Consider the following 27,990-nt stretch of genomic DNA (forward strand, 5'->3'; position numbering starts at 1 on the left):
GGCAGAGACACAGGCAGAGGGAGAAGCAGACTCCATGCAGGAAGCCGGACATGGGACTCGATCCCAGGTCTCCAGGATCATACCCTGAGCTGAAGGTGCCGCTAAACTGCTGAGCCACCCGGGCTGCCCTAATTGTTCACTTTTTAAAGGTGTGTTGAGTGTGTGTCCTACTACGTACCAGGCACACTATGGGATATAAATGAATAAATAAGATAGTCTTTGCTCTGTAGAAGTTTACAGTCTAGCAGAACAGACAGTTAAGCAAACAAGCTATCAGAACAGTGTGGTAAGTGCTGGAATGGGAGAAGTGCAGGGTCATAAGGAAGCATGGGGAGGGGACATCTAACCCAGAAATAAACCCACCCACTCTTCATAAACTAAACACTAATATGTGGAATATAAAAAGCAAAACAAACGCACAAACAGACTCTTAAATACAAAGAACAAATGAGCGGCTGCCAGAGGGGAGGTGGGTGGGGGATGCTGAAATAGGAGATGTGGATTAAGAAGTACAAGTCACAGACATGAAAAGCACAGTATTGGGACTATAGTCAGACATATTGCAATAACATCATATGGTTATGCGTAACCATAAGATGGGGACTCCATTTATTGTGGTGAGTACCAAGCAATACATAGAATTGCCGAATCAATATATTATACGCCTGAAACTAATAAAACACTGTATATTGATTATACTTCAATAAAAATTTGTAATACAATAAACATTTCGCATATACTATACCTCAGATGCTCTAGCTGCAAGGGGAAGAAGAATGTTCTTAACATAGAGAAGAGCCTGGTGAGGCAAGGGAATTGAGAGACTTACCTGTCCAGGGCCCCACTGGTAGGCATACTGCGGGCAAAGCCTCGGACCCCAGTTTGCTGGAAATATGGAATGCTGAAGATGTTGGCAGCAATGACAGCCACGGAGTCTGAAGGGTTCACAAAGAAACCATGCTTGCCAAGAATCATGTTTCGATCCTTTGGGAGAAGGGGGAATTCAAAGGAAGAGCTTTTAATAAAACTGCTGAAAAAAAACAAACTATCTTACATTGGGGCAGGGGAGGGGTTATAGAATTTTAAATGATAAACTTTAAAACGGATGCTTTTATTCATACTGGGTTCTAAACACTGGACTTTGTTTCTAATGGATCTGTATAGTACCACGGTGCCCAAGGCATCCCCATGCCAAAAATCTAAAACTGTTTTCAATTAAAGTGAATTGAAACTCCTTCTGAACCGAAAACTCTGTTCTTCCTCCAGAGGCCAGCTGACTTTAACCTCCCAGACCTTTTCCAAACTCTGGAATCAATCACCTCTCTCCCAGAGGAGAGAAGAAATTGAAATAAGAAAGGAAATGTTGGCTATTCACATAGTTTGGTGAGTCTACCAGGCATCTTTCAAGGGACAAAGCAGATTTCTTCAAGAAAGGGCTCCTAAATTATGACCCCTTCATTTTGATGCAGAAACCAGCAAAACATGCTGCCACCATCACTGCTTCCTTGGTGCCTGGTATACAGGAAGTACTCAAGTAACTCAGAGTATGGAGGAAAACTCCCATCATGCACTGCTTCAGAAAGATTCTGAAAATTTTGATATTGGAAAGTTAAATTTTTAAGAAATAATGGGTTCTAGCTGAATTTAAGGAACAGAGCAACAAAAATTTTTTTCAGCTAAGTATACCATCTCTAAGTACCAAGGATATAAACCTAACTAAAATACATCTCTTCCTTGTCTGTTTTATAGTCCCCAGTGTAAATAAAACAGCCTGTTTATTATAAAGATACTAATTGTAGAGAAAGAATAAAAGGTTAATTCTCTCATTATAGTTTTATCATTTAGCTAAGGTGAATGAACAAATGGTTATATTATAATGCCAAAACCTTTTCCAGGGGTTGAATAAACCTAGGATGGATTTCTAGAACGTGACCAGCTCATGAAGCACACCAGTCATCATATCACAACTGAGCCCTGATCACCCTGCCACTCTTAGAAAACATGAATGTCTAGGGCAGCCCAGGTGGCTCAGCGGTTTAGCGCCGCCTTCAGCCCAGGGCGTGATCCTGGAGGCCCGGGATCGAGTCCCACGTCGGGCTCCCTGCATGGAGCCTGCTTCTCCCTCTGTCTGTGTCTCTGCCTCTTTCTCTTTGTATCTCTCATGAATAAATAAAATCTTTTTTAAAATTTATTAAAAAAAAAAAAAAGAAAACATGAATGTCTAAAACTAAACACATGGGATAGATTTCAAGGACTCATTCCTGTTCAAGAGAGTCTTCTAATAACTTAGCCCTGACTGTCACTCACTCATGAAGTCCACAGGGCCCAACAGAAGCAGCCTGCTTTTTCCCACTTTGAAGGACCAGGCCTGGTCTATAATCATAGTTCACTTAAACTCACGTGCACCCACCCCATCTCCATCAAAGGCAGCCCCAAAGTCGTGTTCTCCTGTTTTCATGGTCTCCACCAGGTCAGCAGCATAGGTAAGATTGGGATCAGGGTGGTGGCCTCCAAAGTCCTCCAGAGGGACACAATTAACTGCTGAGTTTGCAGGGGCGCCTAGCTCTTCGCAGAGGATTTTCTTCACGTATGGTCCCACAACTATGGAAAATGTAAAATGAAGAATCAGAAAATATGACTTATTAAATAAAGCACATCAGGATCAGGGGAGGAGGTGGAGGCATTCTAAGGAGAATGGCATGAATTACCATGAGAACATGAAACCTCTATTCAGGGACTGGTGGAGAAGTAAGTCAGGCAGAAGGATTTAGCAAAAGGAATAATGAGAGGTTCGGTTGGAAAAGGTAGGGCTAGTTGAGGACAGCGCATAGGGGAAGGGACGGGAGCTAACTTCTTTGAAGGACCTACTGCATACCTATGCCATGTGCTTGGTAACCATTTTCACCTTCAAAGCCCTCACAATGTGGTAGGGCTGAGTGCTTACAAGCTTGGACTCTGGAATCAGAGTGTCTGGGTTCAAACCCCAGCTCGGTTCATCACTAGCCATACAACTTTGGGAAAGTTATTTAATCTCTCTAGGTCCCCAACTGCCCTATCTGCAAAATGAGGATAATAATAGTAGCTAACAGAGTACTAGCTCACAACCTAACAGGGTTGCTGTGAGGATTCAGTGAGTTAATAGATAGGAAGCCCTGAGAACAGTACCTGGTACGTATGTTATAAATGTTTGCATTATGATTATCACCTCTACTTTATAGATAAGAAAACCGGTCTGAGTTGAAGCCATGTGCCCAAATTGTCAAATCCAGTAGGAGTGGGAGCTGGGATTTTGAGCCCTAATCTTCCCACTGTACCCAGCTATCAGACAAACTCGTTAAAAACACAAACCATAAACAAAAAGGAAGAACTACGAACATCAGGAAAAACCAGTCATATAACGTTTATGGCGACATTCAATACAATTACCGAGAACATTCATCTCTAAAATGCTGAGAATGTGTTTTCATCAAGGCAGGTACTGACACCAGTGTAGGCCACAGAGCTCAGAGCAGTATAGAATATGCATCTCCAGTTAGGGGCCACATGTGAAGGAGGCTATGGACACACCATGGGATAAGGTCAGAACAGCCAGGGCTATGAAGGATATGGAAACTGAGGCATTAGAGGAACTCCTGAAAGGCCTGAAGAACAAAGTCTACTTCATGACCAGCTTCTCCTACCCCACAGCCTATCACAAGCCCATTCTTTTTGCTTTTTCATTTCAAGTTTTTATTTACATTCTAGTTAGTTAACAAAGTCCATTCTTAAGCCATTCTCATTCCCTACCATAATATGTCTTACGACTTCACGGCTTTGTGGCAACTGTTGCCTCAGCTGGAAATGACCACCCTATCCTAGATCTTTCTTTCATAAAAGCTGAGTTGGTTGCCAAGTTCTTCCAGGAAGCCTTTCTTAATACTGCTAGTCAAGCTATGTCTTCTTCCACACCACAAAGAGAATACTTGAAATTCTATCGAACCCTCATTTTGTTGGCCTGGCAGTGGTTTTTCGACATTATCTCATCTCCCCAAGCATCGTGTGAGTCCCTGCCTGCCTGCCATGCGCATATGTAGTAGAGTGCTCAACACATGCCTGTTGAATAGTTCGAAATGACAAATCGTATCGTCTAAGTAAGGAAGTAGACTCATCCTGTGGGACTCCAGAGGCAACTGTGGACCCAAAGGTGAGGTTCAGGGATGGAAGATTTCAGCCTATGGGAAGAAGGTTTTCTAATTGTGGTTTTGCAGTATAATAGGAGGCTCTGAATAGCACCATCAAAAGGGTTCAATTACAGAGAGAAAGTCTTCCCAACTAGGCAGGCAGCTAGATTCCAAAGTTAGGGAGAATCCTTCCCGCTCAATGACTCTAAGATTCTAAATTTATTACAAAACAAATAAACCACCTCAGTGCTGGGGAATGCCCGTGTTCTTCCATGTGAGAAAGCCTCATGGTTCCGGTTCACAGTGATGGCTGCTGTCTCAGCTGACCCAGCCACACACCCACAGAGGAAGAAGAGGGAGAGACACCCAACTGTTGTTCCTGAATTTAATCCTCAGCTTGCTCTTGTAAGCTCTGCTCTTCTAAGAAAAGGCACATGTGGGGGCAGCTGAGTGGGGTATGGGACTCAGGAGCATTTTTACCTCATCTAGCAAATGACACCCACCCCCTTGGAAGAGATGGGGGTGTTTAGGAAGAATGTAAGGTATCTTCTGAGGGGGAGGAAGCATCCACAGAAACAGTTACACTCAAAACCTGATGCTTAATGTGGAAACTCTGATCTTCGCAGCCCTACTTTACCATGAGGAACGCCTCTACCGTTTTTGCTGCCAACAATTAGATGTTTATCTATGTGAATAATGCTCTGATATGGTTGCAAAATCACCATTTAGAAACCCATGCCACAGAGAGTCTTGAGAAAAGGCATGTTAAAGCATTATGATATACAAAGTAGAGAGCAGCTTCATATCTCTGAGAGAAAGGAAAGAAAGGAAAATGGCTCCATACCTCCATGCATGGCATCTATACGGATCTTTAGTCGGTTTGGACCAGAAAGCAGTTCTTTCAGTGCATTGAAATCAAAGATGTTTCTCAGCATTGTAGCATAAGCCTCCACTGAATCCACAATTTCCACTGTGAGAATAAAGCAACATTAAAACACGGGAACTAAACACATTAAGAAATATTATCCTCAGGGCACCTGGGTGGCTCGGTCTGCTAAGCGTCCAACTCTTAATTTCAGCTCTCAGGTCATGATCTCAGGGTAGTGAGATTGAGCCCTGTGTTAGGCTCTGTGCTGAGCGTAGAGCATGCTTAGGCTTCTCTCCCTCTCCTTGCCTCAAAAAAATTTTTTTAAAAAAAGAAATATTATATCCTGAAATGATTATATTTCTGTAAACCCACATAGTTATTTTAAATGGATAATTATCAGGACATCTGGGTGGCTCAGCAGTTGAGTGTCTGCCTTTGGCTCAGGGTATGATCCTGGAGTCCCAGGATCGAGTCCCACATTGGGTTCCCTGCATGGAGCCTGCTTCTCCCTCTGCCTGTGTCTCTGCCTCTCTCTCTCTGCCTCTCATGAATAAATAAATAAATGGATAATTATCAAGTAGCTCCAATATACCCGGGCTGTTACATGATCTCTTTTTTCAATACTAACAATATTCCTGAGAGGTAAATGTTATTAGTCTTATTTTATAGACAAGAAAGCTGAGTCCGAAAGGTTAAGTAACTTGCCCACACAGCTGGGATGGGGCACACTTTGGGTTTTTGACAGAGCTTTGCCTGACTGTAAACTCTGCTCTGCTGCTACACTCACTCCTCGCCTATTACCGTAAGAAGCATATTTTGGTGTCACAAATAACAGAAAACGTAATGCTCACTTTTCTTTCCTTTTTCTAGGCCAATTGCCATAGGACTTAATGGTAAAAAAAAAAAAGCAGGGAAAAAATTTTTTAATAAACCACTTTTCACATGCACTGCTGAAGGAATAAAACAAATATAAGAACTTAGTATTGCTCTGGTAAGACGTGCAGGGGTCTGAACATTTTCAAAACATTAAGAGTTTAAGCAATTCTCTACTGGTGTTTTCTAAACTGTAAGAATGTCTTCAAGGTATACCAAGGTGCTAGTTTATCTTTGGTAGGGTGCAACTGCCAGCTCTTGATGTGTAGGTTCAAACAAAAAAATGCATTCCATTCCATCAAATTGCAATCCGGAGGAATGAGTACATGTTGGAACAGTCCAAACGCAAGTCCCATTACTAACCATCTCATCCTCGTGAACAATGTTATAAACATTTACTCCATCAGTTACCGTTAATACCTTGGCACTCAACCACAAAATGTCTACCACAGTTTCCTATGTAGGGAGTTTCAATTTAGCCCCCAAGAAGGCTTATTTTGACTTTAGTGAGTTTTAAGGCAGGAAAAATAAAGATTCAAAGCCCAGTCTTCGGAACCATTCACACCTGAGTCTGAATCTGGTTACCACTCACTGACTATGGGATCTTGAGCCGGTCGTGTAACCTCTCCCAACCTTTGTTTCCTCATCTGGAAACACTGAATTGAGACAGTGCTGCCCTCACAAGGGCTCTGCAAGAATAAAGCAGGATAATGCATGTTAAGAGCTCAGGATGCAATAAAAGCTCAATAAAAGTTAGCTATGAAGGTCATCTTATAGGTCTTCTGGTCAAGGCTCTGCATTTTTTGGCTATGGAAGCCAAGGCCAAGAAAGTTGGAAAGGATTTATCCAAAGTCACAGGGCTGATACCCAGCAGGGGCCAGAGAGCCCAGGTCTCTGGATTCCCAGACCAAATCGCAGAGCTGCTAATGAAGGCATGCAGAGGTTAGTGACCACGATCTTTCCAAAACTGAAGACCCATTTTATTAAAACCTTGGAAGGCAAACTGTTGAAGCTGGAACTAGAGTGAGCAGAGGCAGGAAAGTCAACGTGCCTGTGAATGGTTTGAACTTGTTTTCCAGGTCAAACTGCTGCTTTCCCAGAACTCCAAGGTCTACTTTCAGGTCAGGGCAAATTGCATATTCTTCGATTGTCTTGCTGATTTGGAAGATTTTATCGGTTATTGCTTCTGGAGCGGGACCTGGGAATCAAACAGTGAACCGTGGGTCACTTTGTGGAGCTGACTCAAAAATGCAAAGAACACAGAGCTTGTCAATTCCTTTTCACCAGTACATTTGCCATTCCATCATTTAGGCAGCAAAGTATCAAAATTTTCTAGAAGAAAATATCATGTTAATGAGCATTCGTGCATGGCTTCTCATATTCAGGTACAGCAGAATAAGAAGCATTCTACTTTCACTGAAAGGAAACAAAGAACTCCTTTGCTAAGGATCAGAACCAGAACCCTGGCCTTCCAAGGCTTCAGTTATTAGTTTATCCTAATGAACATAAATTGACTATCCTCAAAATGACAGCAAACTCACCTCCATTGGAAATATTAAATTTGATTCCGAAATCTCCATTGGGCCCTCCTGGGTTGTGGCTGGCTGTCAAAATTATCCCACCAATGGCTTTGATCTTTCTAATGATGCAGGATACAGCAGGGGTAGAGAGGATTCCATTCTGCCCAATAACCAAGCGACCAATCTAAGAGAAGAAATTCAGAACACACACTAACATCGATAAATTCAGAGCTACTGCACAAAAAACACCAGAACAACATGCAATGGACAAAGAAATAGTATTGAACCAGAAAAGGTGTTCTTTAACAAACATCTTTATTTTGGGTTATTATTATCTTATTATGAAGTAGAATATTATTATTATTAAATAGAATCAGCATTGCTGAACAAAGTCATTCCTTCACACAAAGCCATTCCTTTAGATAGTGTTTTGGGACTCTGTAGTTTTAAAATAGTGTATGGTCTGGGGGAGCTCTAAGGCTCTGGCAAGAAAACACAGAGTATTTGAAAGAGTCTTTCCAGAACAGGTTCATAATTTTCGCTGAAAAATTGTTAGAAGAAAAAAAAAAGAAAAATTGTTAGAAAACCCACATTTTTATCCAATTCAATCATACTTTTAAACTACATTGAGGGAGAGGATATAAGTTTAGCTAGTTAAAGGGATTCTACACAAAGAGAAGGCTTTATGTAAATTAAAATTTTCTGGGCAGCCCGGGTGGCGCAGCGGTTTAGTGCCGCCTGCAGCCTGGGGTGTGATCCTGGAGACCCAGGATCGAGTCCCACATTGGGCTTCCTGCATGGAGCCTGCTTCTGCCTCTGTCTGTGTCTCTGCCTCTCTCTTCGCTCTCTCTGAATGAATAAATAAATAAATCTTTAAAAAAATTAAAAAAATTAAAAAAAATTTTCTTAAAAAGTAAAAAGGGCAAACTTTATATGAAGAGTTTTACAAAATGCACCTCATAAACTCATCTTTCTGGCCAAGCCTGGATGTTGATATGGTGGCTTCCTCAAAGCAGGACATACCGACCCGTGTGTGGGTGTACCTGGGTAACCTGCCGGGCCTAAGGCAGAAGATGCTGGCAGTTATTCCTGATTAAACCAGTCAGAACCGCCCACAGAAAAGGGCTACAGGTGGTAGTTTGCTGTGTTATTAACTCATCTTCCCATATCGCTCAAAGATGCTATCAGCACAGCTCCTAAATCCTCCTTCACTAAAATATAATTTATATTTGTTTCAACATGACCCAAGTTGAAAAAGATGAAGTTCCATCAGTTCCCTTAACATGCTTGGAGAAAACCTAACTACTGCATAAAAAGATTCATAAAACTAGGAGTTTGTGCCCTCATTCCATTCTCCGTTTTGAGAGAAGAAAGGGACAGGAATGTTTTAAACTTTTCTGGTTGTTATTTCTTTTTACCCAGCCCAGATAAACATGCTTGAAGAAATAACTTATGGTAGAAAATGTATCGATGATACTTGGATTCCCTGGGAAAGCTTTCCTGGGACTGTTACCTTTGCCCCCCTACAAGTCACTGAAAGCTTGTCTGTCTTATCATCAACCCTTCAGCTGTCGACCACCTCCCAGAAAGCAGCCAGTTCATTTCAGTTGCTTCTTGGCTTTCATTTGTCCATCTCAGAACAGTGTTTGTTAGACTAATACATTTGTTATGCCTTGTCTCTGTAAGGAAGTGGTGATGACCAGGGTAGATACTATACTGAGGCTCCTCTATAGACTAGAGGGACCTGTGGATGGTGTGAAATCAAGATTAATGATTATCCCTGAGCCACAGATTGCTTTCTAAAACCCATGGCATTTTGATTCATTCTCATAGCTGCTCCCTCATACTGTCTTGTAGATGAAGAAGCTGAAGTCCAAAGTTATGATGCTGCTCATTTGTCTATTCTTGCATCCATCCAAAAGCAATAATAAGTGTTTATGGAAAGTTGATATGGGAGGCACTGGGAGAGATGACAGGGCAAGGTCACGTGGCAAATTAGTAGCCAGCGATGGCCACTAACTCAATACAGTGGGAACAGTAACATCTCATCCTTCCAGCAGTTTCTGGGTGTGGTTTTGATAAGAGTGAAAGTATATGGTTGAACAGTAGGAGGAGCTTAATTAAGGATGGCAATTTAATTAGCCAGAGTGGGATGGAGTTATCTGGAAATTGTACTTGCACATCAGGCATACTGACATGTACTCGGATTTTATATGTATTTGGTATGGAAAGGGAGACTGACGAATGAATATTAAGCTGCACCACCCGAGTCACCTCTTACTCTACCATTCATTATGGTGAAATCTGCAGTCAGTAATGGTCCAAGAACAAGGGGAGTATATTGGGAGTAAGAATAAGAAAGTCAAGAGACCAGAGCAAGGAAGTCCATGGTACCTTCCTTCTCTTCAGCCTAAGAAGACGTAACAGCTAATCCAAGTCTCTACTCTCAAAGAAGACTCTCTCCTGTGAATCCCACTTGGGAATATTAATCCTCAACCCGATATCGAGGAGATATTACTCTACTACCCTCCTTCCCTTAACAATGTCTGGAGCACTGCCACAGCTCCTGACTCAGGCTCCCCTTTCTCTCTTCCACCTGTATCTCCCTTATTCTACCCTGGCTGAATCCAGCCTTCCAACTCAGGCCCACCTAGTTCATCTTTTTAAACCATACTTCTGTGTCTCTCCTCTACTCAAAAACCTTTCCTGTACTATACGATACAGATTTTCCATTTCTAGCTATAGACACAAAAGAAAGCAGGGACTCAAAGAGGTAACTTGTATACCCAAATTCATAGCAGAATTATTCACAATAGCCAGAGGTCCATCAACAGGTGAATGCACAAACAAAATATGGTATACACACAGAATATTATTCAACCTTAACAAAGGAATGCAATTCTGATACATGCTACAACATAAATAAACATTGAAAACAATACCTAGGTAAAATAAGCCAGACACATAAGGATAAGTATTATAGGATTCCATTTACATGAGGCACATAGAAGAGGCAAATTCATGGGTGGAAAGTAGAACAGAGGTTGCCAGGGGGTGGGGAAGGAAAAATGGGAAGTTACTGTTTAGTGAGTAGAGAGAGTTTCAGATGGGATGAGAAAAAAGCTGTGGAAATGGATAATGGTGACAGTTCCAGAATATGGTGAGTGTAATCAATACCACATAAGTGCACACTTAAAAATGGTTGACTTGCTAAAATTTTATGTATAGCTCACCACACAAAAAAATAATTTTAAAAAAGAAAAATCCTTCCTTGTCTCCCAAGTGTCTACCAACTCACAGATAACTCCTTCTACCCAGTACTGAAAGTCCATCAAACTGTCTTTTCCTTTCTCCTCCCACCCCTCTTTCCCAAGTGACATAATTCACACTACCAGAAAGGATACCTCACTGTTTACCCGCCATTTTGTACTCAAACACAACAGAGAGCAAACTAAATTTCCTTTTAAAAAGCAGGGCCTGGTAAAAAAATAATAAATAAGTAAGTAAGTAAGTAAGTAAATAAATAGGGCCTGGTGTTTTCTTATATTTCACAAAAAAATAAGTTCCATTTTCTTGCCCTGCTAGTCATACATACATATTCTTATTTCTAAACATATCTCTAAGTTTAAAGTTCTGGGGACCAAAATGAGATATCAGTATTATATACAGGGCCCCACTAACGTCTAATTTTGTACATTAAAATGTCCTGTACTTCTTAGCTCACAGAAGCATCATGTAAAAAAAAAAATTCCTGTAAATGCAGACAGCTCTATGCAAATAAAAACAAAGGGGAAACTCCTAATAAGGGCAAATTATGTTCCACGATCTATAAGTGCCCCAGATAAAAGTGTAATAAAAAGAAAAAAAATGAAATGATCTTCATTTAGCTCACTAGGCTGAAAAGCCTTCCAAGAATCAGCTTAAGTGTAGAGTGGGTATTGACAGGGGTGAGGAAAAAACACTGACTTCTCCCAAAATCTGTGGCAATGAATTTTCTTTCCTTTATATTTCCTCCCTAGAGCTCTGTCCACAAGCAAAGGGATGTGAAAATAGTCAGAACTGAGGATATGTTAGGAAAAGAAGGAATCAGACCATCTAGGATTTGATAGGCTTTAGATTAAAGTGCTTTATTGGCCCTCTAATAAATGTTTTACATAATTCAGTTTGGTTGCATGACTGCTTTAAATGCAACACTATTTTTAATAAAGAATGCCCTTGAGAAGATTTGAAAATATTGCTTGGCTGCCACAGCTCTAACAAATAGGCAGTTACCATATTTAGTCAATTATTATCACTTAAATGTATTATTTAGCAAACCTTCAGATCGTAAATCTGAGCAAGTCTATAGGGTCTGCCTAAATTACACATTCCTACCACCTCTTCCACATCCTTCAGCTTCATACAAAAATGAAATGAAGCCAAATATATCACAGCAAAGGGGACAGTGTACCAGATCCACTCAACGATCTAGATATATGCGAAGAAATAATGTTCCTTTCGTTCTTTCTCTCAAGATTAAAAGCATCTTAATACCATTCCCTTTGCAGCTCTCCTCAAAGGTAAAATTTATAGCATGTCACATTTTATCTTAAAAATGTGTATGCTTCATAATAATTTCATATTTGAGTGCTTTATCAGCAATTTTTACATGAGAGGCATTCAGATTCCACAATGGGGTAGGAAGGAAACTTTGCATTATAAACAATAGGATCTACAAACATTTTAAAATTTAATTTGGTGGTGTGTTTTTGTTTTTGTTTTTAATTTGGGTTTTGCAATCACACCTGCTTGGCATATTATTAAAATAGACTGATAATGAATGCCCAACACACTTGGTTGCCATGCTAAATTTTTAAAAATTCTGAGGGACCGTGTGCTCCAAATTATTGCTAAGTATAATCGAAAACACTAAAAATATGTTTTTGGTGCCATGGAGGAATCTGCAGAGCCAAAACAGAATGTCCTGATGTCTACCTTCCTGCAAATCCTTGAGACTGGTGCAAGATTCCTTCTGATTTGGCTAATTCAGCCAATGCAGTTTTTCACAATGCAGAGCTCCTAGCAGAGCCTCCTTATATTATAGTCTTACAGGAGTTATTAACTCTACCCTACTGCACAAATTCACCGCACACAGGGCTTCTTTGTGTCCAAGGTCATTATAAGCAGGTTCCCCTGTAACAGGTCCTCTTGGTAGGCTTACACCTAACATTTTCCAATTCCCTCCTGGCATTTCTGCATGACTACCAGGATCCACAAACAACAGCATGCCCTGGCTTTTGTTCTCCTGTTTGACAAATGACTGAACTTCAACAAGGAAGCCATTGAAAGAAAACAAAATCCTTCTCTCTCCACCACTCATTAGAGCCTTCTTACACAGGATAGGGTACCCCTGGGGACTAGGTTAGAATGTAGATAAGACAGCTGAAGGCTGCGGGTGTGCTTTAAATGTCTCAAAAGCAACAGGTATTTTTTTCAAGCAAAAGGCAAAAAGTACAACACATAAGGAGCCGAATTTACATTCCTATACCCTAATGTGACTAATGTAATTTCAGGAGTAATATCACAATATATGTTCTCTGAAGTCACAACAAAACGCTAACTGGATGTTAGTAGAACTGAAGTGTAAACAACATACTAATCTTTGTACTTTTGTATATTTCTGCAAAATGAAGAAAGAAACATATGTGGAGAGCCAGATACGTAACAATAATTATCGTATACCAACCCCATTGGCGGCTGCCATCTGCACTATTGTTTCTATCGCCGATTTATTAAAATACCGCCCATCTCCACCAACCACCATTGAGGATCCCTGGCGATCCTTAAGGTCTATGGAAAAGAACAGACTTTGGATGAAATTCTCCAGATAACATGGCTTCGCCTCAAAACAATAGGTTTTCTTCCGTAATCCACTAGTTCCTGGTTTCTGGTCGTAGTAGGGAGCAGTAGCAAAAGTCAACAGGGGGAGAGGCCCTTCTTCCATTTTTCTGTATTTCCCAGAAATCCATTCATCAAAATCACTCATCTTTCATTTTCACCACTTGGCTCAGCGGGTGTCCAGAGAGCAGTCAAGGGTCCTCAAAATAGTTTGTCCGATCTGAAGCTGCAACAGTGTCATCTGAGTAACTAAAATAGAGGTCGCGCCTGGACGATCACTCTCAACGAGGAAGCTGGGTTAATTCCTTGCTGTCGTCACCCCTTGTGAAAAGTTACGGGCCACACGCCCACCCACACCCACACCACATCTTCAGAGTTGTTTTGGTGAAGACACTTCTGCCCACATAACCGCACCAAATACCCTTCAATTATTTTTGCCTCATCTCCCCGTTAGATAGCTCCAAAGGATACTGCATGTGGCAGACTTTAGTCACAAACACCGGATGCCTGCCAGACTCCACTCTCAGAGCCCAGGCAAAGATGCAGCAAGTGCAGTCCCGAGAAACAGGCTCCTGAACAGGACACCCTGGTGTGGCTCCCTCTGCTCCCAACACCCCTTAGAGCAGAGCCTCTCTGGGTACTCATCACTGAGAAGGCCATCTGCTGCTACAGTTGGCCCATGCCATCTAGCAAGTTAAAGGTCAATCTTAAAATGGAAGTGAGGGATCTCAGTTACCTCTGGTTTCCTTATATCATCCTTATTTTGATACCCAAGTAATTTTTTTTACAAGCCACATGCAATTCCAGTTGGAAGGAAGTCATCCAACAGAACCGATTTATTCACTGCCCACCAAGGATTTAACAAAACAGTAATTCAGCTCTAGAAGAACCGATATCTACAAATACGCCCTGAATGATCAACAGCTTGGTCAGTCCCTGGAACTTAAGGAAATGTGGGAATGGAGATACACCAAATCCTTGAAAATGTAAGCAACACAGGGAGGGGAAAAAAGTATTTTAAGTGCACGAGGTTTGATCAAGTTATTATCTGGAAAAATAATACAAACTTAAGATTAAATTTTGTTTTTGTTTTCTCAATCTTATTCATTCATTCATTCATTTATACATGGGAGACAGAGAGAGAGGCAGAGACATAGGCAGAGAGAGAGAAGCAGGCTCCGTGTGGGGAGCTCGATGAAGTACTTGATCTCAGGACCCCGGGAACACCTGAGTCGAAGGCAGACGTTCAACCACCGAGCCATCCAGGCACCCCTCATTTTCTCAGTTTTAAATAGACTTGGCTTTTAAGAAAATATTTTTAGTGAAACAGATTAAGTCCTATGCATTTGGACTAAACCTAAGATGTTCTTAAGACATTCTACCTGAATAAATTTAACATCCAACCTCCATTTGGTCCCTCAGATTTCATTAATGATCTATTTAAATGCATACATGTGTCTTTTGTATGTAGTTCAGCAGAAATTGACAATTAAGAAACTTCATTATCAAGGTTTTGGTGAACTTGTTAAGGATGCTTAAAAAGTAAACCAGGACTAGTTACACTACATGTTTAGAGAGTCTGACTTGCACTGGGAGTCCAGGTTTTCACGTGAAACATGAATAATCCCTTGATAAACAAAACCTGGCTATTTTTCGACTAACTCATTAAGCAAGGTCCAAAAGCAAACAGGATGGGGAGCAGCAGACTACCTTCTCTGAATCAAGAATGCTCTTTTACTAGGGGGCTGCTCTGTGCAGGACCAGCTGAATGAACAGGCCCAAGAGCCAAAAGCAGCCACTTGGCAAGGAAGCCTGGTCTCCTTCAAGTGACAAATGATACTGGCCCAAGGGCAGGGAAGACTGAGACATAACATTAAAACAATTCACAAGACTACATCTATTAAGGAAAAAACCAGTTGGCCAAAAGACACTTTTTATAATTTATTTGGGGTCTTTATTTACTTTTTAAAAATAAAATTCTTTAGAAACTAATTTATGAACTAAGCTTGCAGTTTTATTTTTTTAAAGATTGTATTCATTTATTTATGAGAGACACACAGAGCAAGGCAGAGACATAAGCAGAGAAGCTTGCTGTTTTAATAGTAGTTTACATACCCACTGTTTTGCTATTTACAATAAACGGTTTTTTTAATTCTTTTTTTTTTTTTTAAAGTTTGGTGCCAAGTTTTCTCTGGTTCTAGATAGGTTTGCAAATTAGGCCAGCATATGTGTCTTGACATATTTAATAATCAAGATTTATGAAGTATCAACCCAATAATCTTTTCACTGGGAATAACAGAGCAGCCAACCACATAATTGGTAGTTTTCTTAACAAGTTCTTGAAATCCCAGGGTAGACTGAGGGGCAGTTGGTCATAAGGGTGCTCCAACATCTCCAGCTGAAGCTTCTCTGCCCACACATTACAGCATGTTCTCTGCTGCTGGTCTGCCACTCTCTCAGTGAAGCTCCTCCTGAAGCTGGAACTAAGAGAGTTAACATTTTGTTAGTTTTTTGCCCGCGCATTGATTTTATTTACTGTTTATAGTTAATGCAAATCAATTTCATAGAATGAGAAGTTATGAAGAATCAAGGTATAATCATGCAAATTCAAAATAGATGTTCAGTACAAAAAATATATAAGCATAAAAGTAGGTTTGTTCACAGCATGAGATCCAACAGATCTGGCTTCAAAGGATAGGAAATACTTGCTTTTTTATCTTGAAGCCTGTAGCCACATCACAAGCTAGAACACCTCTGCTTACCAGTGTGTTTTTGTGCGAACCATAACTTGTTTCTAAAAATATTTTTTTACACTCTAGGTTTATAAAAAGCTGCACTTTTCCAGAATTAAACCTGGACCGAGCAACAGTTTCTAATGCATCTAAAAACTGATACAGAAAGTATTCCAAATGTAACTATTCTGATTCTTAAAAGTTAAAAAACAACAGCTTTCCAAAGTAGTTTTGAAGGAAATATTGCAAATTTAGTAATACTGGTGCTTTTCCAATCTGAACCTTCTAGGTACCTGATATGCGATCTTGAGGTTATTATTTGCCTCTTAATTTCAAGATTTTTAACTATACCTCCTGTGTAGATCATCTTCATATTTTAAAAACTGTTTAACACAGAAGGAAACAGATAGCAGTCACTGAGCATCAAGAGATCATGTGTCTACCCTGTAGAATCAGATCACTAAGTGAACCCAGTGGCTGAACCACTGCATCCTTCTTGCAGGAAACATCTAGGCAGGATTGTGGGCCTTCTTACCTTCCTGTGCATGAGCCTCTTCAGCGAGGCATGGACTGGGGAAGATTCCCTCTCTCATGGCTCTGGCACATGTCAGTAAATACCCAGCAATTTAAGGGCACAGTGATTCCAAGCCTCCACAGGAAAGAATTCTGTACCCCAGAACAGAGAGTAACGCGGCCGGAAACTATATATGTCTGGCACCATGTCTGTCATTATGCAAAACTAAAGCAAAAAGATGTAACCCTTGCCCTAGAAAAGCTTCTATTCTAAAAATGGGCTTGAGCCATCATTTTATGGACACTGTAGAACTCAACCCCATATAAAAATATGACCAGAAGCAGCAATGTTAGATGAGCTGTGAAGTGTGGTAAAAAAGAAGGGGCGGTAAGAACATGAAGCTTCCTACAGTGTTCAGACTAAGTAGGGCAGCGATTAAGAAACTCATCTGTTTTAGCTTCTCCAGCAAAGGTTGAACTTCATCTTCGGAAACGTTACTGTCGAGCATAGCGAACCCAATTTGGCCTAATGAATTCACCTGCGTTGCCAGTACTCCTTCACAATGACACAAATTACATTTAAACCATATGGGGGATTTAAGGATTACTCCCTTCAGACAAGGAACTTTCATACTGGTCTTGGGTACAATCAATTTCACAATGGCAGAGTTATGAACCCCTTTGCTCCCGGCCTCACAAAGACTTCCAACTCCTGTTGTGAGCTGCGGATACCTCCCTAGTAGAACACAATGGAAACTGCAAGCTTGCCCATCCTTTATTCATTTTGGCTTTCTTTCCATCAGTAAATACTTACTGGGTAGCTAACTACGTTCTTTAGCTGATGCCACAGTACTAGGCATGGGGAAAGGGACCGCTAACCCTGTCTCTGGGGTAAGCACTAGAATGAAAGCTATTAATTGTGCCAAAAGCAGCAGAGATCATCAGACCCCCAGCCTGAAGCCCTGCCCTTGTGACAGCTATGGGTGCCTGCTTGAGTGGTTCAGGTGTGTGACCCAATGGATGGGAAACATTCACTTCTCCCACCAACAGTATGGAAGCATAGAGTAAATGTTAGCCCAGGCTAGGCATTGCAAGATAATGCAAAGACCACATGTTTAGAAGCCAGATACAAATCTCTGACTTTCAACTGCATGATAAATTTAATCTTGAGCAAGTTACTTAACTGAACTAAGCCTGTAAGATGGGGACAGCTCTCAAGGTTGTTCCACGAATTGAATCAGGTGCCATATGTGAAAACACTTAGTGCTGCATCTGGCATCTAGTAGAATGTCAGTAACTGTTAGCCCCCTCACCTTTCCAATCCTCAATTTCCCTATCTCTACAATGGGATAATATCTGCCTCACAAAATTTTTGTGATGAAGACCTCACCAAATGTCTGTGAAAGCCTTTGTGAACTAGAAAATGATATAAAATTAGGAATTTTTTTTTTCATATTCAGGAGGTGGAGAAGAGAAAGAAGAGCATGGACCTTTGTTCTTAAGTTTATGTCAGAGAAGCCACCCTCGTGTGGTGGCCTCGGCCCTGTCCCAGAGGTACATGAACAGACCTATGGCTCTTGAGAGGTTACAGTAATGGGGTGAGACAGGAGAAACAGTTGGGGCAAGATGACAAAATCTCATGAACCACGCTAAAGTTTCTTTTGTAGGCACTGGAATCTATGGAAATTTTTAAGCAAAAGGAATCTAAACTGGTATGTTTTTGGAAAACGAATTGGCTGCCAGTGGTACATCAAATAGCTTTGAGAAGGAGAGACTAGAAAAAGATTAACAAGGATGCAAAAACAGATTCCTTCCTCAGCTGAGGCAGCTCTGACAATCCTGATCAATGGGGTCTTGCCCAGAGCTGCTCCTCTGCCGGCTTCCTGCACAAGACTTCAACTCTGAGTCCTTGGCTACTCTGAGCCCTGTTGGAATTTTCCCCTCCATCATGAAGACACCACCCAAACAGCCTCTTTCCTCTGACTCCTTCTACACATAGTATCTTCCTTCCATTTATCCCCTCTCTTCTCTGAGAACTATCCCTTACCCACCACACAAGAGTAGACTCCTAGCCATGTTCTACTATAGGACCCTGATGCCAGGCCATGATCACCAGAAGTGGATGCCTGACCAAAACTAGATCAATCATATTTTCCCTCCCAGGTATCTAGAATTAGGACTCAAAAGTATACAGATTTGATTCAGTTAGTCTTTGGGCTGGGAAGATAGGTAAACTCAGGAGCTGTGGGCCAGGGACAGACATGTCATGAGAATATCCATAAATTATGACTGACAGTCACATAATATGTAAGAATACCTGAATGCTACATGCAGGATGCAACTGTGAATCATCTAGACGTCTCTAAGATTTGTAGACCCAATGTACGGAAAGAATTGGAAAACAATTTAGAATAGGATCAAGCATAAAATAGGTTAGATGAATCTCCTCAAGAGGGTAGGGATTGTGGATTCATTAGACATGAGAATTAGGGAATGTGGTCTGTGAACAAAAGCTGCTTGAGACTCCCTACTGGCATTGTGTTCTGGACAGGGGTGGTTTCATATCCCTATCTCTGGTCAACACGCACTTCAGTCAGCTGACAATGTCACCCCAATTCAATTGGAAAGGTCACCCTTAATTATTTGGGGTGAGAGACTGGTTTTTGAAGAGGGCATTTTTTTAAAGATTGATTGATTTGAGAGAGGGAGAGCAAGTGCATGCACATATGCTCATGCATGGGGGGTTAGGCACGGGGAGAGGGAAAAAAGAGTCTTAGGTAGGCTCTGAGTGGAGTGTGGAGCTGATGCAGGGCTTGAGCTCACAACTGTGAGATCATGACCGTGTGATCACGACCTGAGCTAAAACCAAGAGCTGGAAATTCAACCAAATATGCCACCCAGATGCTCCTTGAAGAGGGCATATTTAGACACAGATTTAGAATTAAGTATGCACATGAAATAAATCAAACTTATAGTATACAAATAATAAAATAAATCAGACTTGTAGCATTAATATTTTTGCAGTAAGTTTGGGAGAAAATCTAAGTATATTTGGTATTTTAAATATGTTAGGAGAATCTGGGGTATTAGTTTATCTAACAGATTAGTCTTGCATTTCCAATTTATAATGTGTAGTTAAGTAACCTATTTTGACTTACAATTTTAAGGAGGTAAGAGAATTTTATCAAAATTATAAACATTGGAACATGCAAGAAAATTTTGTACCATATCCACAGTTTGAAGTTTCAATCATCAGATGCAGATAATTTGCTGTAGTGTTGCAGGGAATAGGGCTGGAAACCCAGCTCTGCTGGTCACTAGCTGTGTGACCTCGGAAAAGTCATTTAGCCTCTTTGTGTGTCCATGGCCTCATCTGTAAAAATGGGAAGAATAACAGACCCCCTAGCTCACTCGCTGTGTGCAGCTATGGTTGAATGAGGTAATACACAGAAAGTTCTAAAACCAGAGCCGGTATAAGATGCCCTAAAAAAGTATCTGCTGTTATCATTATTAGATTATACGGGAACAACTTGAATATTTTCAAGATTTGCTTGTAAGACAAAGAATTTTAGAAGTATATAAGCCTATTTGATTTATAAATGTGCAATGTTCATAGGAATTTGAGTAAATGACTTTATAACTAAGATCACATGCACATACACACACACACACACAGAAACCCACCAACTTACACTGACAACCGAGTCAACAGAGAGAGAGAGGAAAACAAAGCTGAGATAAACTGAGCGGGTAGACAGGGACTGGCTGCCAAGCTTCCTCCAATCTCAGGCTCCTGGGAGGCTCTGCTTCCACTCTACCATCGGCTTTTGGGAGACACTTCTTCTAGAGCAATCCTCCTGGCAACTCACCATAGTCTGACCAGCTTCCTATTACTTGCCACCACCTGCAGCCCTTCCCAGCATTGAGCAGAGCTCAGTGGTGTGTGGCTCCTATTTGCCAGCTCTGAGCCATCTGCTGTCCCACCCAGGCAAGAAGAGGAAGAGAGGAAAGTTGTCCTCTTTCTCCCTTTGAGCAACCCCAGTCAACAGCAAGGTGAAAGGCAGAGTAACATTTACTAGTTGGGTCATCTTGGGCAAAATATCTAACTTCTTGGTACTCCTACTTTCTCATCTTTAAAATGGGACCTGAAAATAACACCTACTTAGACTTACTGTGATCATTTTGCAATACATACAAATAAGCAGATCATTATGCTGTACACCTCAAAGTAATATATTACATGTCAATCCTACTTCAATTTAAACAATGCATCCTTTAAAGAGTTAAAGAAAGAAATAAAACAGTACATACTGCATGGTTTGTTGTATAAAGACACGATGAGTTAATAAAGATAAAGAATAGGATAGCTGGTTTTAGCACCTTGTGAGTCCTCCGTAAGTGTTAGCCTTTATTACTGCCTTGAATCAATCTGAAACGATGTAGCTGTGTTTCATACCTATCTATGAGTATATGTGTTTTAACAGAGTTAGGAAATGTCCTTTAAAGAAAAGGAGAAATTACATTAAATGATAAAGAAAGTACAAAGTCTGAAGAATCCCAAGGGCTGGATGGCTCAGAGTTGCACAGAATCTCAGGCTCAAAGACTCCTGGAGCAGGGCAGCCCTGGTGGTGCAGGGGTTTAGTGCTGCCTGCAGCCCAGGGTGTGATCCTGGAGACCCAGGATTGAGTCCCACGTTGGGCTCCCTGCAAGGAGCCTGCTTCTCCCTCTGCCTCTCTCTCTCTGTTGCTCATGAATAAATAAATAAATGATCCTAAAAAAAAAAAAAAAAAAAGACTCCTAGAGCATATTTTGAAATTAAAGCCAAAATGGTTGCATCAGAGCAGATACATCCTTTAGCATTGGTCAGTCTGTTGTCCATCTGTTTATCCACCCACGTACCCAGCAGTTACTACATAAACTGCTGCATTCATTTCACCAAACACCATGCATCATGGGAAGAGGACAGACTCAAGTTGTCAAGAAACTTTTGGTCTAAAGAGAAAGCAATAAGTCGACAAATCATTACAAAAAAAAAAAAAAGTAAGAAGTGCTAATCTGGAACATCAAGAGAGAGTTGTGAATTCTCAGAGGTGAGGGAGAAGGTAAGGAAGGCAATCCCCATCTCCACAAATGCCATTCTTAATTCATGTGGTTGAATCTAAAAACAATCTTTGAAGATGCACAAGGCTTGAGAGACCTTCTCCTACATACTGCACTTAGGAGGAGGGCTCCTGTTTTATTAGAAATTGCCAATATTCAACCATTTTGACCTATAAAAATGGCAATTTATATAGAATTTTTATGTGTCTTTTACTTCCTTTTTGGAGCATTCTCAAGAAAATTTTCATTTAACTCCCTTAAGAATATTCATTAGGTGCTAATATTTTCCTATATTCTGGATATTACCAGAAACTACATATGGAAACCCCTCAGTTTTTTTTTTTAAAGTAAAAATTAATTAACTAATTAGCTTAAAAAGTAGATCTAAAGAATTGCTTTATTTTCAAATCATTTGTGGTTGCTTGCTTCCCTCTTGTGGTGGAAAATGGAAAAACATGCAAGATTTCTCACGACTTCACAAGGAGGCACACTAACACTAGCTGGGCTTAGTGGCATCACACGACTCTAGGGGGCCCTATTCACTTCAAATACAATGGGAATCATGCCCCCTCTAGTTTTGTGCCAGTGGCTGGCCCTTTATCAAATGATTAAAACACAGTGGGATTTCTGGGCTTTTAATAAGGGGAAAGGTTTGGTGAGGTTCTCTGTCTCATTATTAAGGATTTTCTCAATTGCACAGCCTGGAAAAACTAGGATGTCCAGCTGTAAGGAAGTGAATGAAGGTGCCCACAAAAAGGGGATGTCTTTCTGTGGAATCTTTGTGAGCCTAAGTTTCTGTGAAATAGAGATAGTAAAGCTTCCTTTAAAAAATCTGAAAGGATGGACGCCTGGGTGGCTCAGTGGTTGAGCGTCTACTTTCAGCTCCAGGTGTGATCCCAGGGTCCTGGCATCAAGTCCTGCATGGGGCTCCTTGCAGGGAGTCTGCTTCTCCCTCTGCCTATTCTCTGCCCCTATCTCTGTGTCTCTCATGAATAAATAAAAAAAATCTTTAAAAATAAAAAGTAAAATAAATAAAAAATCTGAAAGTATATGAGAAAAGGCATGTAAAGTACTTATCACCATGCCTAACCAGAGAGGGGCACTCAATAAACATTACCCAAACTACCAAAATCAGAAAGACATGTTGAAAAGGACAGATCACATCCTTCTAACACAGCCTCTGATCTCTAGAGCATGCTAGACCAGGCAGGAATCAATTAATGCTATAGGAGGGTCTGGGTGGTGAACATGTATAATGGGCCAGAGAAAGGCAGCGGGCAGTGTGTGGGAGGTATGAGGGGTGTGGTAGGGAATCTACGAGCCCTGCTCTAACCAAAGGGCTTTGGAATCAGATAGGCCTGGGTCTGAACCCTGCCTTTACCACCTCTGGCTGTGTACGGCCTTTCTGGCCTCAGTTTTCTTATTTGTAAAATAGAGATGACGACACCTGCTTTAGAGGTTGTTGTATACAGGAAATAACCACAGTAGGTCAGTGTGTTGGGCAGTGTTCCAAGAGCTTTATAAGAATTAGCTCATTAGGGATCCCTGGGTGGCGCAGCGGTTTGGCGCCTGCCTTTGGCCCAGGGCACGATCCTGGAGTCCCGGGATTGTGTCCCGCATCCGGCTCCCTGCATGGAGCCTGCTTCTCCCTCTGCCTGTGTCTCTGCCTCTCTCTCTCTCTCTCTGTGTGACTATCATAAATAAAAAATAAAAAATAAAAATAAATTTAAAAAAATTTAAAAAAAGAATTAGCTCATTAGATCTTTAGACTTAAGATCAATGCTATCATTCCCAGACCCATCTTAGGGACAAGGACACCTGGGGATACAGATGATACACATTTATAATCTGCCCAAGGCCAAATAGCTGAGAAATTGTGGAGATGGATTTTGAACACAGGCAATTTGGCTCCAGAGCCCACACACAACCATCATGTTATGCTGCTTCTTACTGTAGTATGTGGCCATGTGAACAGCAAATAATCAACAATAGCTTTTAAAACAGCAATCTAGGGATCCCTGGGTGGCTCAGTGGTTTAGCACCTGCCTTCGGCCTGGGGTGTGATCCTGGAGTCCCAGGATCGAGTCCCACGTCGGGCTCCTTGCATGGAGCCTGCTTCTCCCTCTGCCTGTGTCTCTGCCTCTCTCTCTTCTGTGTCTCTCATGAAAAAATAAATAAAATCTTTAAAAAAAAAGTTTAAAAAAATAAATAAAATAAAACAGCAATCTAAAGAACTGTGCATGTTTTCTCCACTCTGAACCATGTATGGGAATTCCTGGGATGAAAAGCAAGCAGTTCAAGTTGGCTGCATGGAGGCACCCTCTCCCGCCCTTAAGGCTTAAGTGCAAACAAGGCTTCAGAGAAATAACAAGTTGGACCACAACATGAAAAGGTTGGGAACCATCAGATTACAGCTCTAGATAACTTTATTCAAAATGTCTACCTTGAAAAAAAACAAAAAACAAAAAACAAACAAAATGTCTACCTTGGCAGACACCTGGGTAGCTCAGTGGGTTAAGCATCTGCCTTCAGCTCAGGTCATGATCCGTGGGATCAAGCCCCACATCAGGCTCCTTGCTCAGGGGGGAGTGTGCTTTTCCCTCTCCCTCTGCCCTATGCCCTGCCTGTGTTCTCTTTCTTTCTGTCAAAAAATACATAGAATCTTAAAAAAATAAAAAAAATAAAAAAAGGTCTAATCTTGGGGCACTTGGGTGGCTCAGGCATCTAATTCTTGACTTTGGCTCAGGTCATGATCTCAGGGTCATGAGATTGACTCTGTGCTCAGGAGAGTCTCCTTGAGATTCTCTCCCTCCTCCTCTCCCTCTGCCTCTCTGCCCCTCCACTTGCTTATATGTGCTCTTTCTCCCCCATTCTCTCTATAAAATAAAAAAATAAAATCTTAAAAAAAAGTCTGGCTGTGTACGGCCTTTCTGGCGAATGCAGCATAGTGGAAATCTGTGTTTGAATCCCAACTCTGGATAATTTTTAGTATCTTAGTGATCTTGGGTAAATCACTTACCTTCTATTTCCTCAACTGTGAAACAGGGGTCTAAATATCAGTGTCTTCAGCGTTACTGAAAAGATTAAATGAGAACATATAGCACAGTGCAGAGCAGTACATGTAGGTTCTCATATAGGCTTAATAACAGCCTAGTGATGCAGATAATCTCACTGTTCCCATTCTACAGAAGAGGAAATGAGGTTGAGTGAAGTGAAATGACTTGCTCCACATCTTGCAAGTAATACACTGGGAAGGCAGGTTTCAACGTTGGTTTTAATGCCCAAGCTCATGCTTAAGCTGTTTGATTCCTTTGGATGACCAAGCATATTTGAACTAGAAAATGAAAACAGATCCCAAGGGCAAAGCACATGAACTTTGTGGCCAGCACAGCCCACCTGCATTTGGTGGATAGAGCCCAGGCTGTGAGTTGAAAATTCCACACACACACACACACACACACACACACACACACACAAAATTATGTTAAATTTCTAACCCCAGATGCCTGTGAATATGACCAAATATGGTCATATTCACAGGGTCTCTGCAGAGGTGATCAAATTAAAATGAGGTCATACTAGATTGGAGCAAGCCATAAACCTAATGTAAGGAAGGGGAGATTTGGGGAGAGACGCAGAGGGAAGAAAAGCAAGTGAGGCCAGAGGCAGAGACTGGAGCTCTGCTCATTGGTGACTATGGCCACCACTAGGAGCTGGAAGAGGCAGGGGAGGATTCCCTGGAGCCTTCAGAGGGAGCATGGCCCTGCTGACACCTTGATTTTGGACTTGTAAGCCCCAGAACTGTGAGAAAGTAAATTTCTGTTTTAAGCCACACTGTTTGTTGTATTTTGGTACAGCAGCCCTATGAAATTAGTATTAAAAATTAATAAAAATAAATAATTTTTTTAAAGGCAAGCCCAGCTCCAAGGACAGCTGATCACTCTGCAGCAGGGTGGCTGGTCTGAGCAAGAGGCCCTTGCATAGACTTCTCCCCACAGATATCCCTTTTCTTTGCCCCAGAGTGTTTGGTTCTTAGCACTAAATAATGCAGTATGCACCATGGCTTGGAATATACAAACACGCCTCTGCCCTGCCTCAGTGAAGAGGAGAAAGACATTTTCGAACTTTGGTACCTGGAATTAGAAGAGTGGACAGTCGCTAAATATTTGATGCCTGCACTGCTGAAATAAGAGCATTCTATGAGCCCTGTGACTGGAGTTTCTGAGGGCAGAGATGAGCTTTTCCAGGCAGTGGCCCAGTACATGGTCTCCTGCCCTGAGACCAACCTCAACTATAAACTTACTATCAACATTAGACGATTCCCAAACCACAAGACATCCAAAACAGAGCACACTCTGCCTGAGTACTGGCATTTAATTTCTAGAGCACACAAACTTGTGCAATAACAATTAGGAACAGAGCTAGAAACTGCAATAGTGAAGGGAGTAGAGCTGGTCTAGTCCATATGGTTGAGGCCCAACACCTAGGCTGCTTCCAAGAGGAGCAGACAGGCAGCAGACAGACAGACACTCATTCCCAGAAGCAAACTTCAGTGTGAGGCAGGAAAGTGATGAGAAACAGTTGGGGGAAGACAGAGACTTAAAGCTAACAAGAGAAAAAAAAAGGGTCATGGCCCACCCAGCACCCTTCACTAATATCAGGGTGAGATCTAGAGGAAACAGCATAGCTACAATGCATGTCTAATTTTTTTTTTTTGGTAAATTTTTGTGCCTGTAAATTTTTGTGATTTAACTGAGTGGACTGTGCATCATCATACATTCTACAATATGGATTTAGATCAACCCACCCACGGTACAAGACTTGCCCTGATGAAAACATCGGGTCGCATACAGACTATCATAGGTCATATATTCTGCTCGTCAAAGACAGGCAGCAAACAGAGCTTTGATGCATTACTGGACAAATACTGTGGCCCAGTCCTCCTTATAAATAGCTTTTTAGGTTTGCTAGCCTAAGTCTCCATGATTCTCCCTTCCTACCAGAGTCATAAGACAATTCTTAGATTGCATCTTAGGCTGGCCTGTATGTAAAAGAAAGCAATGGGGGTTAAGGACTTGTGTGGTGATAACTCACCACCGGCTACCTTGCCGTCCTCCTCCCTTCCTATAATACAGGAATTATGAAGACTTCTATTTTAAAGGTCTAAACCTGTGGGCTTACTTTCCACAATGGCCTCCTTGTTTCACCCATACTCCCTCCATGTAGAATGTCTCCACTTTTTCCCGGCTTCCTTTTCATCATCCTTTAAGACCTGGCTTGAATACGTCTCCCTTGGAAGCTTCCCCTGACTGCCCCTCCAAGCACCCTTCTCTAGGGCTCCCAATGGCACCCTCCAGGAGGCACTTGGCACACCCTGTCATAATGCCCACTGGACAATGAGCTCTGCAGGGTGCTGAGACTGTCTCACTGCGCTTGTGTGTGACCCCAAATGCACTGCACAATACTGAGCAATGACAGAATGCTTGGCAAATATCTGAGGGACAGATAGCAACCCCTCAAATATGATTCAGCAGATCCAACCATTTAGTGGAACCACTACACTGATGGGTAGACCCGGGTGCAAACACCAAACATCGTGACTAGCGCTTAAGCTACTCTGGGACGGTTTTGCTTATTTGGGGTTATTTGGGCCAGTTGCTGTGTTCTTTTGAGATGAGATAACTAAGTATCAGGATGGTATATCACTGAAAACCTAAAGTTATACAGAACAGGTCACCCATCCCCCTCCATCTCCCAGGCCCTGGGCATGAAATACTTCCTCCCTGTAAAAAAGACCTATTTGTTCTGAAATTTCTAGGCCAAGGGGTGGGGACATTCTTGATAGGTCACTGACAAAGCTGAGAAGAAAAATGAGAAGGGGGGAGCTGACTGGGGGACCCCTCAGCAAAGAGAAGTTTAAAGTATCTATATTCATATGTGGAATATAAGAAATAGTGAAAGGGATTATGAGGGAAAAGAGGGAAACTGAGTGGGGAAAAATTAGAGAAGAAGAGAAACCATGAGAGACTCCTAACTCTGGGAAACAAAGGGTTATGGAAGGGGTGGGGGGATATGGTGACTGGATGACAGGCATTAAGGAGGGCACTTGATGGGATGAGCACTGGGTGTTACATATTGGCAAATTGAATTTAAATAAAAAATTTTAAAAAATAAAGTGTATATTTCCCATCAAAATCCCCACTAGCAACGTGCTTATCACAACTATGTGTGAGGATTTATGCTAGGTAACTTCCAATGTGTATCATATTTCCTAAACACACCTCTATGACAAATTATTTTATTTTTTAAGTGGAATAAAAAAAAAAAAAGTTCAAGCAGGTTTGCC

The 27,990-nt window shown here is 41.4% G+C and overlaps 1 protein-coding gene across 3 annotated transcripts in view; it reads right to left on the reverse strand.

Moving 5' to 3' along the window:
• PGM1 (phosphoglucomutase 1) overlaps window positions 1-27,990 on the reverse strand; it is a 62,521-nt gene that overhangs the window by 21,053 nt on the left and 13,478 nt on the right. For 2 of the 3 annotated variants that reach the window (XM_049109530.1, XM_025427925.3), the window contains exons 1-6: window positions 13,147-13,926; window positions 7,443-7,605; window positions 6,953-7,099; window positions 5,005-5,130; window positions 2,411-2,601; window positions 830-984 (exon numbers count right to left, since the gene is read on the reverse strand). In XM_049109530.1, coding sequence (XP_048965487.1) covers window positions 830-984; window positions 2,411-2,601; window positions 5,005-5,130; window positions 6,953-7,099; window positions 7,443-7,605; window positions 13,147-13,446 — 1,082 coding nt within the window. In that variant the 5' untranslated portion in view covers window positions 13,447-13,926. Of the gene's footprint in view, window positions 1-829; window positions 985-2,410; window positions 2,602-5,004; window positions 5,131-6,952; window positions 7,100-7,442; window positions 7,606-13,146; window positions 13,927-27,990 lie in introns of those variants that run through there. The other variant, XM_025427929.3, reaches the window with a different exon arrangement.

This window comes from Canis lupus, chromosome 5 (assembly GCF_003254725.2).
Source record: "Canis lupus dingo isolate Sandy chromosome 5, ASM325472v2, whole genome shotgun sequence".
Taxonomy (NCBI): domain Eukaryota; kingdom Metazoa; phylum Chordata; class Mammalia; order Carnivora; family Canidae; genus Canis; species Canis lupus.